A 19,871-nucleotide genomic window follows, 5' to 3' on the forward strand; every position below is an offset into this window, starting at 1 on the left:
GAAAAGTTGGAAGAAGATGAAGATTCACAAAATACATAGATTGGTTGTAGGCGTTAAGCACTAAAGATAATAACAAAGGAATAAGGACAGAAGCATCATAAGATGGCCCCCGTGACACCATTCAGTAGGAAGGAGGTCAGGTGGATATGAATGTAGATAAGGATATAGATAGTGAAAACAGAGCTCATATCTGATATGAGAGGCCACTCTTGGTCTCTGGGGACTAGTTTAGCACCTGACACAGATGAACCATTCAGCAAATAGTTGTTAAATAAATAATGAGAGCTGGTAGAAAACCTGCACAAAATAAAACAGAATGTTTGAATCTACATTGAAGCCCAAATCTCTGCTCTACAGGACCCCCGTGCAACTCAGCTTGGAGCTAAAGAAGAGAGAAAGAAGGCAGAAATAAGGTCCAGGCTTCCTTCTGAGGCATGCTCCCTCTGCCTTCTCCAGGGACCTCATTAATGGTGTTTAGCTAGCAGGCATGAGCCAATGCCCGAGAGATAGGGCAGGGTGCTACAGCTACACTGCCTCCACCCCTTCAGTAACTGCTAGTTCTAATTGTGTTGCTAAGAGCTTTGAAGACAGAGAAATCACAGCTGGAGCCCAAGGGCAGCCTCTTCCAGGCAGTCAAGCATTAGCGCCCTCCTGCCCAAGCAGAGGGACCCTAGATACTTCAAGCATCACAACCAGACTACAGAACCATGAGCCAAGACAGCAAAGTGAAGACAACAGAGTCCAGTCCCCCTGTCCCCTCAACGACCAGGTGAGGATCCTAGTCCTCAGCATCAAATCTATTCTCCTTACTCCGTAGAACCTCGTTTCTCTTAGTGCTTCAAATTACAGCCACAGCATTGAATGTCTGGTAAATTGGTGAAGCAAATTTCCCTTTTTACCTTCAGGAAGAGGCTGCCTGTCCTAGATCCATCTGGGGATTACTACTACTGGTGGCTGAACACGATGGTCTTCCCAGTCATGTATAATCTCATCATTATTGTGTGCAGGTTTGGCAGGGGCACTGAAAGGGGGCCTTACCAGGGGACGATGGGTAAAGAGTGAAACCCAGGAGAGGGATGGATCCTTGGGCAGTGCCTAAAGAAGGGGCAACACCCATAAGAAAGGGCAACACCCATACAAGGGCCCAAGGCAGAGTAATAGGCTGATAGAACGCCTTACCCACAAAGAGTGATTCTAAACCAAGTCCCCCTGTTTGGGCCCCACAGAGCCTGCTTTCCAGACTTGCAGCATGGTTACCTAGTGGTCTGGTTCATACTGGACTATACCAGTGATCTGCTCTACCTAATGGACATCGTGGTGCACTTTCACACAGGTCAGACAGAAGCCTTGTCCCCTGTCCCCCTCCTAATAAAACCTCATATTGCCAGGTGTGGTGGCTCACACCTGTAATCCCAGCACTCGAGAGGCTGAGGCAGTAAGATCATTGCAAGCTCAAGACCAGCCTGGGCTACAAAGTGAGCCCAAGGCCAGCCTGAACTACATAGCAAGACTCTGTCTCAAAAAGAAAAAAAGAAAAAACCTCTTATTAACAAGGAAGAGACCCCCTCCACTTTCCCCTGCCTCTGCCTACGCTTGACAACATTAATGTACTCACCCTAGAAACTCTGGAGTGACTTATATCTGCCTTCACTTTGTCCCTGTGTCTATCTCTGTGCCCTACTGTGGCCTGTCCATCCTCACTCAAGATTGATCCCAACCTGTCCCTTCCCTTCCCTTCCTCCTCCTAGGATTCTTAGAACAGGGCATCCTGGTGGTAAACAAGGGTATGATTGCCAGTCGTTATGTTCGCACGTGGAGCTTTGTATTGGACTTGGCTTCTCTGATCCCCACCGATCTGGTCTACATGCGGTTGGGCCCCCATGTACCCACACTGAGGCTGAATCGCTTTCTTCGGGTGCCCCGCCTCTTTGAGGCCTTTGACCGCACAGAGACTCGCACAGCTTACCCCAATGCCTTTCGAATCGCTAAACTGATGCTCTACATCTTTGTCGTCATCCACTGGAATAGCTGCCTCTATTTTGCCCTGTCCCAGTACTTGGGCTTTGGGCAAGACCCCTGGGTATACCCAGACCCAGCACAGCCTGGCTTTGAGCGCCTGCGGCGCCAGTATCTGTACAGCTTTTATTTCTCCACCCTGATCCTGACTACTGTGGGGGACACACCACTGCCAGCCCGGGAGGAAGAGTACCTCTTCATGGTAGCTGACTTCCTGCTGGCTGTCATGGGTTTTGCCACTATCATGGGTAGCATGAGCTCTGTCATCTACAACATGAACACTGCAGATGCGGCTTTCTACCCAGATCATGCATTGGTGAAGAAGTATATGAAGCTACACCATGTCAACCGCAGACTGGAGCGACGCGTTATTGACTGGTGAGATCCTCAGCTTCCAGATTGGGCCAGAGAGAAGCCCATGGTAGAATTTAGGGAGGCAACCTCATTCTCCATACTCGCTGGCCCAAGGCTCTCAAAATGTAGTATTCATTCCTGCTTCGGTAGAAGGGCCTGGAATGAAGTTTCTTCCATTGAGACACTCTGGACTTCTTTCTGGGAGAGGATGGGAAAGAGACTGATAGGAAGAGGAAGTCCAGCAAGAAAGATAACATGGAGATGAGGGGATGGGAGGAGTCCATGCTTGGTAGGTCTCAGAAGATTCTGGAAGGAGTGAGTAGAAATGGCCAGTATGCCCCAAGGGACGGCCAACTGTATCATGGCTGACTGTATCATGGTAGTATATACCGTGTTCTGAACAAAAAAAGTATCACATAATTGAGGAGCCTGAGAAAAGGCCCCTGAGAGGATAAGACCCCAATTGTTGAGGTAGCTATCAATGTAAGTGGTGTGAGACACCCATTGTGGGTAGGGTGGAGCCTGATAGGAGATAAAGGTATGTTATTCCTTGTCAAGCAGTGAAGGCTTCCATGACTTACATGAAGTAGAAGAGGCCAAAACATGTCTTTGACCAAGAAAGGAGAATAGCCAAGTGTCATGTATCCCCCCATGACCCTTCTGAGATCTCAGGTTCTTGGCTGAACTGAACCCTGATGAAAAGGTGGAGACACACGTGTAGGAGTCGGGTAAGAAATGGCATTGTCCCTCCTCCCAGGTACCAGCATCTGCAGATCAACAAGAAGATGACCAATGAGGTAGCCATCTTACAACACTTGCCTGAGCGACTTCGGGCAGAGGTTGCTGTGTCGGTGCATCTGTCCACTCTGAGCCGGGTACAGATCTTCCAGAACTGCGAGGCAAGCCTGCTGGAGGAGCTGGTGCTGAAGCTGCAGCCCCAGACCTACTCGCCTGGTGAATACGTATGCCGCAAAGGAGACATTGGCAGAGAGATGTACATTATCCGTGAGGGCCAGCTGGCTGTGGTGGCAGACGATGGTATCACGCAGTATGCTGTGCTTGGGGCAGGGCTGTACTTCGGGGAGATCAGCATCATCAACATCAAAGGTGGGCACCGTAGCATCTGTGCCAGGGACGGGGACTGGAGAGGGAAATGGGAATAGCAGAACCAAGAGTGGGAAAGGTGCTACCTCAAGACACACAGATAAAGGAAACCTGACCCTTACCTGAGTCACGACAGGAGTCAGGAGAGAAGTGGGATGTGAAGTTCCCTAAAAAGAAGCTAAGCCAAAGGCAGTGGAGCATGCTGGGTCCTTGGAAGAGAGAGTAGGTGTCCTCTGTGGGTACTGACTGCAGCACTGAGCCAGTAGAAAATGACAAAGGTGATAGTAATAATAATGTTTACCTCAGGCCTACCACACACCCTGTTCCAAGGGTTTCAAATGTATCAACTCATTAAATTCCCACACGACTCTTATAGATAGGTCCCAATCTTGTCATATTTTAAAGATAAGGAAGTTGAAACTCAGAGCGGTTTGGTAACTTGCCCAAGGTTACATAGGTGATAAGTACACATTCTTGGGATCAGTACCAAGAATGACTTTCTCACAGCTCAGTGGAAAGTAAAGAGAAGAAATTCTCATTTACGGACCATCAACTCTAGACCAGGCCTGAATGGTGGGAACTGTTGTGCCTAATCACAGGTAAAGAAACTGAGGCTGTAAAAGTCACAACCTGAACCTAGAAGTGCTCTAAGCCTGCCTGCTTTCACAGCTGGGGTTCTCAACTTCTCCTATCTGCCCCTCAATTTCCAAGTCCTGCACGCTGTCCACTGTTCTCAACTTATCTTTGAACTTGTCTTTGAACAAATCTCTTTTCTTTTTAGCCTTCAATTTCCTCATGTACCCAATAAAAATAATAACAATAATATTGAAAACTCAGAGAGCTATTTGTGAGACTGAGTTGTAGCAGTGAGACACAGCACAGTGCCTGCTACATAGCTAATGTTCAACAAATGTACATATTCTAATGTTCTTCCAGCTTTCTCTGAGACTTGGCAGCATTTAGCCTACTTTCCCACCTGCCTCTTACCAATATGCATGAGGCAGAAGAGGCCAAAATGTGTTTTTGACTAAGAAAGAACAGTCAACTGTCATGTAGCCCCTCCATGACCCCTCTGAGACCTCGGTGTAATCAGGCTCCTTCTAAAATGCAAATGGTACTTTTAAAGGCTGAGGCAGGCATATCACAAGTCTGCTCCCAGCCTAAGCAGTTTAGGGACATAACAAGACCCCATCTCCCAACAAAAATTGTGGGCAGATGTAACTCAGTGCAAAGGCTCTGAGTTCAATCCCCAGTACTGAAAAAAAGGCCGCGATACTGTATAAGCCCCAGCTTAAAATGTTTCAAGAGTCTTATGCCCTCAGCAGAGGATCTGAACTCCTTGCCATAGTTAACAAGATTCAAAGTGACCTTCTCCCTCCTCTCTGCACTCTTCCCACACCCTGCACCTCAGCCACTCTGCTCTGCACTCTGTCTTCTGCATCTACTTGACTCTTTTCAGCTTTATCTCTCTGCTCTTGCTCCTCCTTCTGGCTAAATTGCCTTCCTCCCACAGCCTCCTCCTCTTCCCCTAGTTACCTCCTACCTAATTTAGCCATCCCTTCCACCAAGCCTCATTAAATTCCCTGCCTGCCCTTACAGCTTAGTAGGGACTCTTGTCTTCCCAGAGTACCTAATGCATGAGTCTAACTGTAGCAGCTATACTGTTACAGAGCTATCCCATTAAATGCCTGGCTTCTTGTGAATTATTTGATGTAGATTACTGATACCCACCCAACATACGACCTAATTCCCAGGACACTACCAAATGAAAGAACTGGTGAGACAGAAAAGTGACATAGAAGTACAATATGGAGGCAAGGGTCTTGATACAGGTGTGAAATGCCACCTCCCCTCCCCTTGTCTAACTGTCCTCCCATCTGTCTACCCACGGACCACAGGGAACATGTCTGGGAACCGCCGCACAGCCAACATCAAGAGTCTCGGTTATTCAGACCTGTTTTGCTTAAGCAAAGAGGACCTTCGGGAGGTGCTCAGTGAATATCCACAGGCGCAGGCTGTCATGGAAGAGAAGGGCCGTGAGATCTTGCTCAAAATGAACAAACTGGACGTGAATGCTGAGGCAGCTGAGATTGCCCTACAGGAGGCCACAGAATCCCGACTGAGAGGTCTCGATCAACAGCTCGATGATCTGCAGACCAAGTTTGCTCGCCTACTGGCCGAGCTGGAGTCCAGTGCACTCAAGATTGCCTACCGAATAGAAAGGCTTGAATGGCAGACTCGAGAATGGCCAGTACCCGAGGACCTGGTCGAGGCTGATATTGACAGTGAACCTGAGGAGGGAACTTCCAAGGATGGAGAGGGGGAAACTGGCCAGGAGGGTCCCCCAGGTCCATAATGATCCCTTTCCTGTTTCCAGGACTCCCACCTCCAAGTGAAACCAGAGTTGTAGGGAAGATTGCCTGCAGAAACTCTGCCATCCAGTTTGCTTTATCCGAGAGACAAGAATGAATTTGTCTGTAGATGTCCAGCTAGAGATGTGGGAGTATAGCAAACACTGATTTCTCCCTTAGCAGTACACACACACACACACACACACACACACACACACACACACACACAAACCTGAATACACACACATGCACACAAAATTACACATTCCCATTCTGGCCAAGACTGTGTATTCTACATAAAATGCTCTGGAGTCCCCACATGTGCTTTCTCATAGTATACACACATTCAATTATGTGTCTCCTGACAGTCATACACCAATAGATACCCTCCATAGGTGTGTACATGCTTATGAAAACACAGAAACACACCCAGAGCCTTCTTGATCCAAGATGTCCTCTAGGACTCCCATATTGGTGGCTTGCAAGTGTACCCTGAAAATTGCATTTCAATAAATCATTTGCCTCCTCACTAAGCATTTATGGAGGTAAAAAAGAAAACAAAACCCATGATGGGCTGCATTGAATTGTATCTAAAGTCCAAGGCACAGAGTGAGGGGCATGAGGTGTGTAGTACCTGGTAGGTTGGATTCAAAACAATTGGAGTACTGGAAGAATAGGGAATCAGTACTAAGCCAAAGTAAAGCATGCTTGTGCATAGCACTGCTCTAAGTGTGTGTGTGCTTTCTCATATGTATTTGCAGGCATACACTGGCCACTGCATAGCACATCACAGTGTGTGAACTCAAAGGCATTTGACCTAGTTAAGTGAGCCAGCATGAATAACTTTGCTTCTATTCTTCCCTGGCCCTGACCTAGCCTACCAATTGCTGTAGCTGATCTTGGTTCTGACACCATCCAACCCTCCTGTATGGTATTCCAAGATGTAAGGTAGAGAGTAGAGACTAGGTAGAATGAACTATCATGATGAGGGACAAGTAGAGATGAGTATATTTGAAATAATTGGGTGTGCTTTGAAGGAGGTCTGCTGGTTTGAGGTAGGAAAAATTGATGTCATCTCTGAATCACATTCATCCTTGGTCAGCATTTCAGCTCCTCTATGACCTGGCCAGTCTTCAGATTCAAGTTGTGCCAGTTAGTATTTTTAAATGAGCCTAGGGTTAAGTTTATAATTTAAGTGACAAGTCTCTATTGTCAGGAGAGATTATGGGAGTCACTGCACTTTGAGTCATTTTAAAACATGTAGTTATATCATGATTTCTTCTTTATAGAATATAAGGTTGCACTTCAATCATATATATATATATGATATATCCTATGTATCAGGTAGATAGATAGATAGATAGATAGATAGACAGATAGATAGATAGATAGATAGATGCAATCACTACATCTGTCTTGTTCATCTCTGTATCTACAGGGACCAAACTGTGCCTGACATGTAGAGGTACATAAATATATATTTCTATCTAAAGTCAAGAGAGTTGCAACAGATTAGAGGCCCAGAGTTGAAAGAAAATATGTTCCAATTTCAAGAAAGGTTTTTCTACCTCAAATCATGTTGATCTAGAATGCACAAGTATGCTATGAAGGACATTTTGGTAATATTTGATGTATTTAATGACCTGAAGAAAAGCTATGTGTTGGCATAATATAATATGCACACTTCTCCCCCAAGAAAGCTATGTTAGAACAGGTGGCCCCTGCCACCATAGAATCCCGATCTTCAGCACAAAAAGGGTAACATCTGGCTACCTGATATATTCTGAATGCAGAAACAAAACTCTTCCACAGCCAGATATGCACCTTTTTTCTGTCTCTACCATTTCTCTCTTATTCCTATTTCTGCTATTACTTAAGATAAATTCTTCACAGTGGAGCCACTATGTCATAAAATAACTTAGCTGACAGCAATTTCATACTGAGTTCCTCTAGTTAAGGAGACAATTTACCATCTCTGTTTTGAAGACAATGTTTTTGACACTTGAAGATCAGGGCAGGCAGAAATGAATACAATTTTAGTTTCTGGAAATAACCCTAAAGGCATAATAAATTCTTCACATATAAAATACATTATTTAGTATGTATCAAGCACTAGGCTAAGTACTAGTGTATGTAGCAAGAAATTTTATTGAAATTGTCATTTTGAGATTTGTGCATTTGATCTTTCCTCTCATCATAAGGTACCTAAATCTTCACATCCCCTAAACTTAGTTTTTGAGTTGCAGGATCAAAAACAGAATAATCAGAAACTCTTTGCCTTTGATTGTTTTGTGACCATGGCTTCTAAGTTTTCATAAATAATTCATTTAGTATCAAACTGTGCCTGTCTCCCAGGGCTTAGCGTTGAAGAAACAGAAGCTTCTGGACCTAACAAAGGAAGATTTCCCAAGACTAAGAGAAGGAATGAGATTCTTAAATGTTATATTAATTTCCTTTTTTCTGCTGTCACATATCACCACAGATTTAGCAGCTTAAAGCAGCACCCACTTATTATCTCAAAGTTCTATGAGTCAGAAATCCAGGCTTTGCTCAGAGCCTCCCAAGACTGAAATAAGGGTGTCACTGAGCTGAGCCATTAACCAGAGGTTCTGGAAAAGAAGCTGCTTCCAAGTTAATTAGACTATTGGTAAAATGTAGTGCCTTTTGATTGTATGACTGAGCTCTTTCTCCTTGATACCTGACTTCTGAATCTTCAGGCCAACAAAAGCACACTATATATCATTTTGCCAAGTCTTTCCCACTGTCAGGCTGAGAAAGGTCTTTCCTTTAGGACTCATCTGACTTGATCACATCTGCCTGTATAATCCAGAACAATCTCCCTATTTTAACTTTAATTACATCTACAGAGTCCCTTTTGCCGTATAACACCAGAAGGCAAAGGCAATGGAAGCTGATATTCTATCACAGTCCCTGCGAAGGAAAGCAGCCTGGACTCCAGTTCTGCAGAGGGCTCAGAGCAGGGGACCCCAAGAATTGGGCCTTTGGAAACTGAAGAACAATCACCATCAATAGGTATGGAGTCTCAGAGCGGTACCCAGCTTGAAAAAATAACACACCAGCATAGCTGGCATAGACAGAAGACAGAGGCCTTGCTCCAAATGTCCAAGCCAACATATGATGCCTAAAGACCTGCCAAGGCCCTAAATTGGGAAAGCAAACAAGAACACGGACGAATACCACAAAACATAACAGAGATTAAAGCTCCACAAGATAAGTGATTAAAAAGTTAACTAAAAATTGACTGATTTAGAGAAATGTACATTTTTTACACATTGTCATGAAATCATGCATAAGTGCTATTCATATCTTTTATCACTTGGTGGTTATAATTCTTATGACAATGTTAGGCAGTTTAAATTATTAATATGCTCGTTTTTCCTGATCAGGAAACCAAAGCCCAGAGAGCAAACAAAAATACTATATTTGACTTGTTAAGAAGCTATTCTATGCTAGGTTCTGAGTCAAATGCATTATTTCAATTAATCTTTACCCTTGCATTTGAATGAAGAAACTAAGCCTTCAGCATTAGATAACTTGCCTGATATCATAGGGCTCCTAAGTCTGTCATACACTTTCTTATAGGGAGATAAGGAAAAGAACTACCTCACTTGAGCCAAAACCAGAAACATGCCTTTCTTTCTTGGGAATGGTGGTTGTGGCCAGTAACCTTGGTAACCAGGGGGAAAGGAGCCAGTTGTGCAAAGCAAAGCTTGTGAATCACAGGCAAGTCTGCCCAGTGTACTGAAGGGTGATCTTAGGGCTGCAGCCAGAGAGAAGGGACCACCTGCTACTCTGGAGAAGAACTACCAGTTCTGGCTCCAGGGTCCACATGCATGCAGCTGTGAGAGGTGGGCAGAAGTTTTGGAGTCAGTGCTAAAAGAAATTTCTACAGGGGTGTCAAGACCATAAGGGCCCTCCTGCTGAGAACCCATCTGCTTCCAGCTTGGCTCTTCTCCCTCCCACAATACTTAGGGCTTCACCCTAGCTAAGATTTGGGGCACACACTCCTCCTCTGTGTTCCCTACTCCCAGGTACCTACTCCCCACCCCACCCCCAAAGCTCTTTTGGCCCTCTCTGCCCTTTTTTCTCTTAGTGTTTGGCTGCTAGCCCCAGAAGACAGATGGAAATAAAGTACCGGGCTTGGGAGAAAGTCAGATTCATGGGGATAGAGACCATTAGACACAAGGAAAGATGTAATTCAAACACTAGGAGCCAGGAGCAGGAGGCAAGGTGGGTGGATTCTTGTTTGGGGTTGAAGCTGCAATTTGGCTTCAGGCAAGGATCAGGGACAAATGGTTACCCTGGTTAGAAGTGGGATCAGAATTGTGACCCACATCAGGGCAAGCATTAGTCTGACTTCAAAATAAACAGATGGGAAACTATATATATTTGGAACCATCAGAGTTGGACTTCAGTCCTGATGTATCACTTATTAACTGAGGATGCCTATTACTTCTACAAAATATTTTAGCATTGTTGAGAGGAAATGCTAGAGAATTAAAATGTATATAATGCAGAAATTGTAAACTGCCTACCAGTACCTAAAAGATAGTTACTTCTTAGTAACATAGTGTCTAGGACTATTACTTGTGAACCCTCTTGCAGGAGCCTTGCCCATTCAACCCTGCTTGACCTAACTAAGCTCCACTGGCCTCTGAACTGTGCTGGCGATTTCATTCCTGGCCAGCAGAGGGCAGGAAGTACGCCTTCCCTCCTCTCTGTCCAGGTCTCTGCCACCTTCAGGGTTGCATTGCTTAGCAAAACTGACAAAATCACCGGGAGAGAAATAAAACCCAAGGGATAGGAATGAGATCAGGAATTGTGATCTTGACTGGCTAGTGAAACTTCTTGTTCAGACTTTTTCACAAGAACTAAAATCAGCAGTGATACTGAGAGACATCAGTGAGGAGGTTTCCTATAGCTACTGCCTATAATCACTCTGCAGATGGTAACACCACTGAATGGCCAGGAAGACTCAAAACTACCAGCCTCACAGACTGAAAATTCCCTGTGCTTTCACCCCCAGAATACATGAACCCAAAGGCCCATGACTGCTTTCCCATAATTGCTTCGCCTGTTTCAGTAACTTGATTTCTTGTCCCCAGCCTGTCCATTCACCAGCATATCCTACAAGGCTACGGAGACTAATAGCACAAGGACGTCCTCTCTGAGTGAACTTTCTCTGGCTCTTTTTAGGCCTCAAAGGAGTCCATAACCTGGCATATTCAGGCCCCCTGGTGCACCTGTGAAGCCTGACACCTGAAGCCAAGTAAGGACCAGTCAGCCAGGACAGGCCCCTTGGTGAGGAGCTTGTGTTGGGAGACAGCCAAGACCAGGCCTGCCCCTGGTTTCTGTTCTCTGCCCATCATTCCTGCCTGCTGTGGCTCCAGCCACCTGCCTTCTCAGCCTGCTCCCTGTTTGTTTAATCATCCCAAGAGAAGAGCCTCCTGCGGGGGCAGGGATTGCGTAGGCAGGAGCTCAGCACAGAAGCATAGCCACACATCATACAGATGCAGGAAGGGAAGGCCCGGGAGAGAGGGGGAGTAGGCATCTAATCAGACACAGAGTGGGGAACTGAGCGAAAGGGGAAAGAGACAAGCTCAACAATCCAAGGACTAAGCTGCAGCTGATTTCTCTCCTGCACTGTATCCTACACAGTATAAGGTTGTACAGTCAGGGGGTTAGAAGCAGGCTGTCCAGCATGCTCTTCATGCTACTGCGTCTGATCACTGGCTTTCCTGGACAAAGTGCTGATACTTTGTGGGCCTGCAAACTATTTACAATAAGCAGTGCTTTATAAAACAGGTTATTTGACTGTGCACCAGGTACTATATTCTGCTCTCTCTGAGTCTTTCCTCTGAATATTTGCTGAAGTGTTAAGTGTTCCACTCTTATCTCAGATATGGCACTAAATATTGAAAAAAGGATCAAGTGGCCACGCTTGGGTCAGTAGGCCAGTAGCGTGGGTGACTGGGTGACTGAAACTTCCTCTAGGGAATGGTAAATTTTTAAGGCTGCAATAATCAAATTAGGGGTCTCAGAATCCCACCCCACCCCCGAAAAAAAAAAAAAGAAGAAGAAAAAACAGAAAGCTTTGGCTGGCAGAAGACATTTCTGCGTTTTGTTTTGTTTTGTTTTGTTTTGTTTTGTTTTATTTTGTTTTGTTTGAGATAAAAAACAGCATCCCTGAGCCCTGGGCCTGGCTTTACTCCAGGATGTCTTGCACTCGCTTTTTTGACCTCAGGTTGCTGACTTATTCCAGGACAACAGTCCAGGTCTCTTTCCTATGACTGCCCACACTGATTTTGCAGTTGCCTCTGTGCTGTGATCCAAAGCCTCCCTGTTCCTGGCCCTGAACAAAGCCATTTTCTCCAAGTGCTGGATTATCCTTAGCATAAAAATGGAATTTCCTAGGTTTGAGAAATGTACATCTGCCTTCTTAACACTATCTTTTCATCCCTTGCCCGTCCCTCTTCTGCCTATAATATCTACTCCTTCTTTACGGCACCTATTACTTAGCATGGTGCTCTTTATAAGCCATCTTTCTAAAATCAGTGCACAACCACTGCTTCCTGGCCCTCATCACCCATTATCCATCTGCATTTAGTTAGAGAAGAGAACATAAGCAAGGTCCAAAGATGGCACTATGGCACACACAAGGAAACTGTTAGCAATCCAGAGTTCATGAAGCCAAGTCTGACCATGCAGCTGCAGTCAGGCTCTGAGTAGGGGAATAAATAAAAAGTAGAAAGTAAAGAATAAGAGAAATGTGAAGAAAGAAAGTTGAGAATGTATTGGAGAAACAACTATGTGTTAGTCTGCCTGGATTGCCATATGCCATCTTCTACAACACATACATCTCTGTGCAATCAGTAAATTGCTTAATTCACATCTATTAACATTTTACTTCATATTCAGTGATGTTGAGGGACTCAGTATTAACATCATAACTCCAAATCCTTAGAACCAAGCATCCAAATACCATATTGGATGGCTTAAGTAACACACAACTCACAGGTATGGAAGACAGAAGTCCCAGATAAAGATCTGGATGACTCAATTTCTGGTGACGACCCCCTCCCAGACAGTTCCCTTCTTGCTATATCTGGGACAGTGATAGAGGGATTCAATCTCTTTCTTTACTTATAAGCACACCAATTCTATTGGATTAGGAACCCACTGTTTTGACCTATTGAAGCTTCACTGCCTCCTTTAAAGTCCTATCTCCAGATACAGTCACAAAGGCAAGAGTCAGACCTCTGAAATATAGACAAGCAAAAAAACAATTACAAGACACGTAAGTGTAGGAATTACCACAGTGAGAAGTACGGAGTGCTACGGGACACACTGGGAGTCACCTAAGCCAGACCTGCAATGTTTGGGAAAACTCCTCAGAGTCTTCTTCTCTGTCACTCCTTTTCCAAAACCAGAAAATTCTTATATTCTCAGTGTCTTTAGACATATCCTCATCTCTCATGTTAACTAAAACCAGAAGGCCTCTGAAGATCATATATCCTGTACAGAAAAGGATGGCTTTTCATTCTCTCACAACCCATGCATTAGACCTGGTATTCTGCATTCACCAGGCTGCCATATCTCAAAATCTCAGCTTCTTAAATTCATAGATTCATTTCGCTCCATTCTTCCCTTCCTCATTGCTGACAGCTACCAGTCTTCTGGAGCCTACCTATTTTTCATTTTAGACTTGGTCACCTCTTTCATAGTTCTGTGTCCAGATGAGATTTCATTACCGGTTAGTTTACCCTGTTCCCTCTGCTTTTCCATCTTATCCAAAATTCCAATGTTGGTTAAACTGAACCATCAATATTCTGCATGTTTTCATCCAAGTAGCTGAGCTCTGCTGGAGAAACACACCACTAGAAATTCACATTCATCAAACCTACAGAGGGCCCTCGGTTCTTTCCTGTTGTCTTATTTGACATTCCTCTAGACTCCACTTTGCTTATCCCATTGAATATAGTTTTCTTAAATTATCCTGGCTCTTCAAATTTCAATCCCCTCCATTCACACACATGTGCACCTGCACACACACACACACACACACACACACACACACACACACCACTTACTGAAAAATCAGACCTCCAACTTCAAAGAGTAAATGAAAACTATCAGATGGTAGCTCCCCACCAAATCTAGAATCCATTGTCTTAGTTAAAATGCTATGTTAGGTTGCTATGACAATACAGGAAAAAAAATTATAAAAACAAGCTCATAGATTTTTTTTTCTTTTTCATGCAGAAGAATCTGAGACAGTGAAATGATTTGAGAGTAAAGGAGACCCAGGCTTCTTTCTTTCTGTCACTGTCATCCCTACTCACCTTCACTGATTAATCACAAATGACATACAAAATTAGCCTGCAGGAAGGAGCACTGAGAAAGAAAGTCTGTTTATCTCCTTTAAGACCTCAATCTGGAAACAGCACTTATGTCTCCCACTTGCAGTCACTGTATTAGTCGTAAAGCAACATATAGTTGCAAAGCAGATAGAGGAAATATAGTTATTTTCTGGTTGGCAGTGATTTGTGACCATCTATAATAACCTTCTACTAATTTGCTCTTACAATTGATTGAGTCTCTACCTGCCACCAATATTTAGGACCCTCCAGGAATTCTCTGGATTCATTCCTCCTTGCCTTCTCAGGTGCCTGGCATAATTAATCAATAAATGAATTAGTCTCTGTTGTTCCTCCTTTGCCCTCTCTCTCCCTCTCTGCTCTTTTTCCTCTGACTTTATTATTTTGTATATATTAGAGTAATTCTAATGGGCCTTCTAGTTCTTTCACTTAAAAAAACTCCCCCTCCCCCTCCTCCACCCACTTCCTTTTCTTAATAATCGTTCTTCTAAATGATTTGTCTGCATTCACTCACTCCTCTCACTCATTTTCCACACCTCACATTCAGTTTTTGTACACTTACCCTGTCTTGACCCAACAACCTCACCAAAGTGGCCCCTTCCAAAATTACTAAAGATCAAGTCACTAAATTCAGAGAACATCTCTAAATCTTCATTTTTCTTATCTAGAAGTGGTATTTGAATGTTCAGCTCTTTCCTCTTTTTTTCTATTTTAAAACAAAACCAGAAAAAGACAAAACATACAGATTTTTGAACCAAAATAATGCGATATTAAGAATGGTTACGATGTTGTATATAGACATGAAAAAATAATCAAACCATGAAAGCACATTTTCTCTTTTAGTTCTCTGATGCCTCTCTTCTCTTCTCTTCTTTCTCTTCTCTTCTCTTCTCTTCTCTTCTCTTCTCTTCTCTTCTCTTCTCTTCTCCCTCTCCCTCTCCCTCTCCCTCTCCCTCTCCCTCTCCCTCTCCCTCTCCCTCTCCCTCTCCCTCTCCCTCTCCCTCTCCCTCTCCCTCTCCCTCTCAGTCCTATTTTCTTTTCTTGGTCTCCTCTACTGGCAAGTCTCTATCACCCTAGTCTTTAAAGGTCTTTATCTTTTCTAGACTTAGGATCTTAGGATCTCATCCCTATTATTAATTCTGTGATCTGTATTGCTTTCTATACAACAAGCATAATTAGCTTCTTTTGTTTTGCTTAGTTTTGTTTTGATATAAGATCTTACTATGTAGCCCAGACTGGCTTTGAACTTGCAGTGATCCTCCTGCCTTAGCCTTCCCTGTGGTAGGATTATAGGAATATACCACCATGCCCTGCTATAATTAGCTTCTTATGAAATTTCTACTTAAATGTCTAAAAAGCATCTGAAATTGATTATGTCCAAAATGGAACAGATTTACTGGTGGTAGTTATTCTCTATTAGTTACTAGTTACTGTTTTCTGTATAAAGTTGAAGTTCTATGAATGAAACTAAAATCAAAATGGATCAAATATCTAAATATTAAAACAGAAACACTAAAACTTGTGGAAGATAGAACAGGTAAAACTCTTGAAGACATAGGTGTAGGCAAAGACTTTGTGAACAAAACTCCAGTTGCATAGGAAATACTGCAAAGAATCAACAATTGGGATCTCATCATATTAAAAATCTTTTGTACAGCAAAAAAAAAAAAAAAATACAGAGTGAGCAGACAACCCATAGAATGGGAAAAAAGTTTTCCAACTGTTCCTCAAAGGACTAATATCTAGACTACATAAAGAACTCAGAAAGTTAGATGCCTCCCTAATTTAAGAACCAATCCAAAAATGGACATCTAAAATAAGCAGACACTTCTCAGATAAAGAAGTATAAACAGCAAATAAACATATGAAAAAATCTTTAACATCAATGATTCCTTGAGAGGTGCAAATTAAAACACTGAGATTCCATCTCACTCCCCCCAAAAATGACTATTATCAAGAAATAAACCAATAACAAATACTGGGGCTGTGGAGATAAAAGAATTCCTCTCTACTGTTGATGGGAGAGTAGACTGGGACAACTACTGTAGAAATCAGTATGGAGATGCCTCAAAAAACTAAAAGTAGGGGTTCCATTTGACCTATTATTGCCTTTTTTGGTATCTTCCCAAAAGAATTAAAAGCATCGTACTAGACATATCCATGTTTATAGCAGCACAGCTTGTAATAGCTAAGTCTTGAAAAGAGCCCAAATGCCCATCAAAGAATTAATGGATGAAGGAGATATTTTTATACACATTAGAGTACTACTCTGTCATAAATGATAGTCTTAGGACTGTTCTGGGTAAATGCATACACCTTGAGATCATACTTTTAAGTGTAATAAATCGGACACATGCGTTTAAATATCACACTGTTTTTCTAGTGTGAGAAATCAAAAGGATAAATAAGGACCAAAATGTATAACAGATATTGGCAAAAAGGAAGAAAATGTTCAAATGGAAGAGGAACAAGGGAGGGGTAAAGAAAGTAAAAGAAAAGAAAAAAAAATAGAAGAAAAAATTGAAACAAAGCTTTTGTAAATAAGGAGGGAAAGAGGGATCAAAGGAAAGGAAGGGGATTAAGGAAAAAAAGAAAACTCAAGATTGTGTTGCATACAGGCACAAATTCCCTATAATGAAGGTGATCATAATGTATATCTAAATTGTACCAATAAAATTAATTTTAAAAAATAAAGCTGAAATCCATATTATTTATCGATAGTGCAAGAAGGTTTTGTGTGTCTGTCTGTGTATGTTTGTGTCAGGATGGGAGATTAAATTAGATCATGCAAGTCCAGAAAAACTTGAAAAAAAAACCTGTTGTATAAAATGGGAGAAAGATGATGATCAGAAAAATTTAAAAAGACCTTTAATCATTCTGGGAAGCAGAATGATAATCTCAGTTCTGGTCTCAAAAATTCCTACTTTTGTATTCTGAGTCTATCACTTACTGGTAGTAGCTTTTTGGCTTTAAAAATTTTACTTAAAATCTAAACCACAGTTCTGCCATCTAAAATTGTAATCAATAATACTGAATCAAAATGTATGAAATAATACTGTATCCAAATCTATGAAAAATAAAGGTAATATGCTTATACAATAATACATCATCATCACACAATTTCTATTTGGGTACCAGATTTGTGTGTGTGTGTGTGTGTGTGTGTGTGTGTGTGTGTGTGGTGCTGGGGTTTGAGCCCAGGGCTTTGTACATGCAAGGCAAGAGCTCTGCCACTGAATCACACTTCAGTCCTTTAGCCCTTTTTTTTTTTTTTTTTTTTTTTTTGGTGGTGGTAGTGGTGCTAGGAATCTAACCCAAGCCTTCTGTGTGCTAGGCAGGCACCTTACCATTGAGCCACAACCCCAGAAGTTATCACTCTTATTTTTCTCTTGTCCTTTTCCTCACCCTTCACATGCAGTCTCTAAATTCTACCTCCCTAGTTCCTTAACAACTCTGGATCCATCTTAACTACCTTCTCCATGACTTTAGTTCAAGGCACTATCATCTCCTGCCCAGATTATCACCATGGATTCCCATGAATACCACTCCTGAAATTGCTCTCCAGATTGGCTTCCACTGCTGTCTTTCCACATCTCTCTAAACCTTAACAAATTTCCAGTGTCCCCACTTCTTCCTTGTATAGCTTGCAAGAAGCTGCTTTTGCTGCCTCCTGAGATACAGTGTGCTTCATTTTTCTATTGCACAGTAACAAAGTGTCATGAATTTAGTGGCTTAAAATAATACCCATTTATTAGCTCCTATAGTACGATATCCTACCCAGTGTGTCTGGGTTCTCTGCTCATAGTGTCACAAGGCATCATCCAAACTGAATTTCATTTAGGGACTTGGGAGAGAACTGAAGTCCCTGTTCTTATGATGGCTGTCAGCTAGGGACCGCCCTCAGGCAGAGACCACTTGGCCTGTGCCCCACACCTCCATCCTCCAGCAAGCAAAAGCCATGTGTGGCCCTCCACATGGTCCCTCTGTCTTCAAACTATTAACAGTATGTGGAATCCCTGTTCTTCAAATATCTCTGACTTTTTTGTGGCTAGACAAGGGAAACTCTTGATTTTGAAAGAACTTGTGTAAATTGGTTAGGACTAGTTAAATAATTTATCTTACGATCACCTGATTAGTAACATGAACACCTGCAAAACACCTGTTATGTGTGCAAAAATCCTTTTGCCACATAACATAGTCATGAGAGTAGTATCTCATTATATTCACAAGTCCACTCACCCTCAAGAGAAGGTTATACAATGAGTGGTAGGAGTTGCTGGAACAGGGTCAACCTATAATTCTATCTATTCCAGAGGAGACCAGGGAAAACATCCCTGAAAACTGCTGCTTGAGCTGAGATCAGATGAATAAAAGCTGCTTCCAGAGAGTATGTACAAAATCTCCATACTGGAGGATGCATAGCAAAAGTGGGGAACAGAGACAAGAGGAAGGTCAGTCTATCTATAACAGAAAAGACAAGCCACAATGATTAGAAATAACTGGCTAGAGAAGTCAGCAGGAGTCAGGCCATGAGGACTTCATAGATCCTATTAAAGGTGTTCTCTGTCCCAAAAGCAAAGGTCAAAAGCAGGACAAAATCATATTTGCATTCTGAACATACACTGTGGCTATAAGGCAGATGATGAATGTATGGAAGCATTAGTAAAAGCTGGTGGCCCACTGAGGAACTTGGAGGGTAGCACAAGATAGATACCGTACAGTATTGTAAACAAGCAAATGGAGTCAAGGAACACTCAGTAGCTAAAATCAACAGGACTGCATGATGGATTGGATATGGGAGTCATGTAGTTATGTTCCCCAGGAAGCAAACTCTAAAACAGAGATTACTGCAAAGGATGTTTACTAAGAAGTCCTCTTGGAGTCAACACCTGTGCAAGGCAGAGAATGAAAACAGGACTGAACAAAGGGAGAAGCTGAGCAGGAGTTTAGTCCCAACAGAGGCCTCAGCCAACCCCATGAGGAGCTCTGGTGCTGCAAAGAGATTCCAGAGTTTCCCTTTTCTATGCTGACCAATCATTGGGAGGATACCCCAGAGAAAGGTATGTCACCAGCGTTCTTCTGCCCAGACAATTCTGAAGGGGACCAACAGTTGGAGACCCCATCTTCCAGCAGCACTCTCAGTAGCTGGATGAATAATACCTCATTTTTGAAGAGGAGTCTGGGATTTGCATCACAGCCTCCATTACAGGGGTGGAGGAAAACAAGGGAGTAAGGTATTAAGGATGATTCTTAACTTTCTGGTCTGTACACCTTGGGGGATGTGCTTAGCTTACCTGAGAAAAAACCCCATTAGAGCAGGTGATACTTAGGGACAGAGTGTACATAGGACAGTCAGTGCATTGACTTACAAAAGCACACGGTTTCCCAGGTAAGTACATGTCTGTCGACTATTTCCACCCCTGTCTCCCCTGCCTTTCCTTCATCCCTGCACCTCCATGCATTACCGTCATCCAATGTGGGAAGAGTTCGGCAGGTTATCGGCCACTCCACCTGTGCTGGAGCTGAACAAACACTCAAGCTTCTCTGGTTCAGACGCTCAGAGAGCAAGACAGGCAGTGCCAGGAGGAAAAGCAGGGGGAGTAGTGATGACATCCCGCACACCCGGGGCTTAAACCTTGTCCTCACT

General features: G+C 43.1%; 1 protein-coding gene across 1 annotated transcript; it reads left to right on the forward strand.

The window, feature by feature from the left end:
• Nucleotides 1–376: 376 nt before the first annotated feature.
• Nucleotides 377–6,503, forward strand: Cnga4 (cyclic nucleotide gated channel subunit alpha 4). Its single transcript, XM_003465321.3, has 6 exons — nt 377–769; nt 906–1,007; nt 1,227–1,333; nt 1,749–2,394; nt 3,128–3,477; nt 5,373–6,503. Exons 1-6 carry the CDS (start codon nt 708–710, stop codon nt 5,828–5,830), a joined length of 1,725 nt encoding a protein of 574 aa, XP_003465369.2. The 5' UTR covers nt 377–707; the 3' UTR covers nt 5,831–6,503.
• Nucleotides 6,504–19,871: the final 13,368 nt, after the last annotated feature.

Source organism: Cavia porcellus, unplaced genomic scaffold (genome assembly GCF_034190915.1).
Source record: "Cavia porcellus strain 051 isolate PalLab524CR breed Dunkin Hartley unplaced genomic scaffold, mCavPor4.1 scaffold_9, whole genome shotgun sequence".
Classification (NCBI taxonomy): Eukaryota; Metazoa; Chordata; class Mammalia; order Rodentia; family Caviidae; genus Cavia; species Cavia porcellus.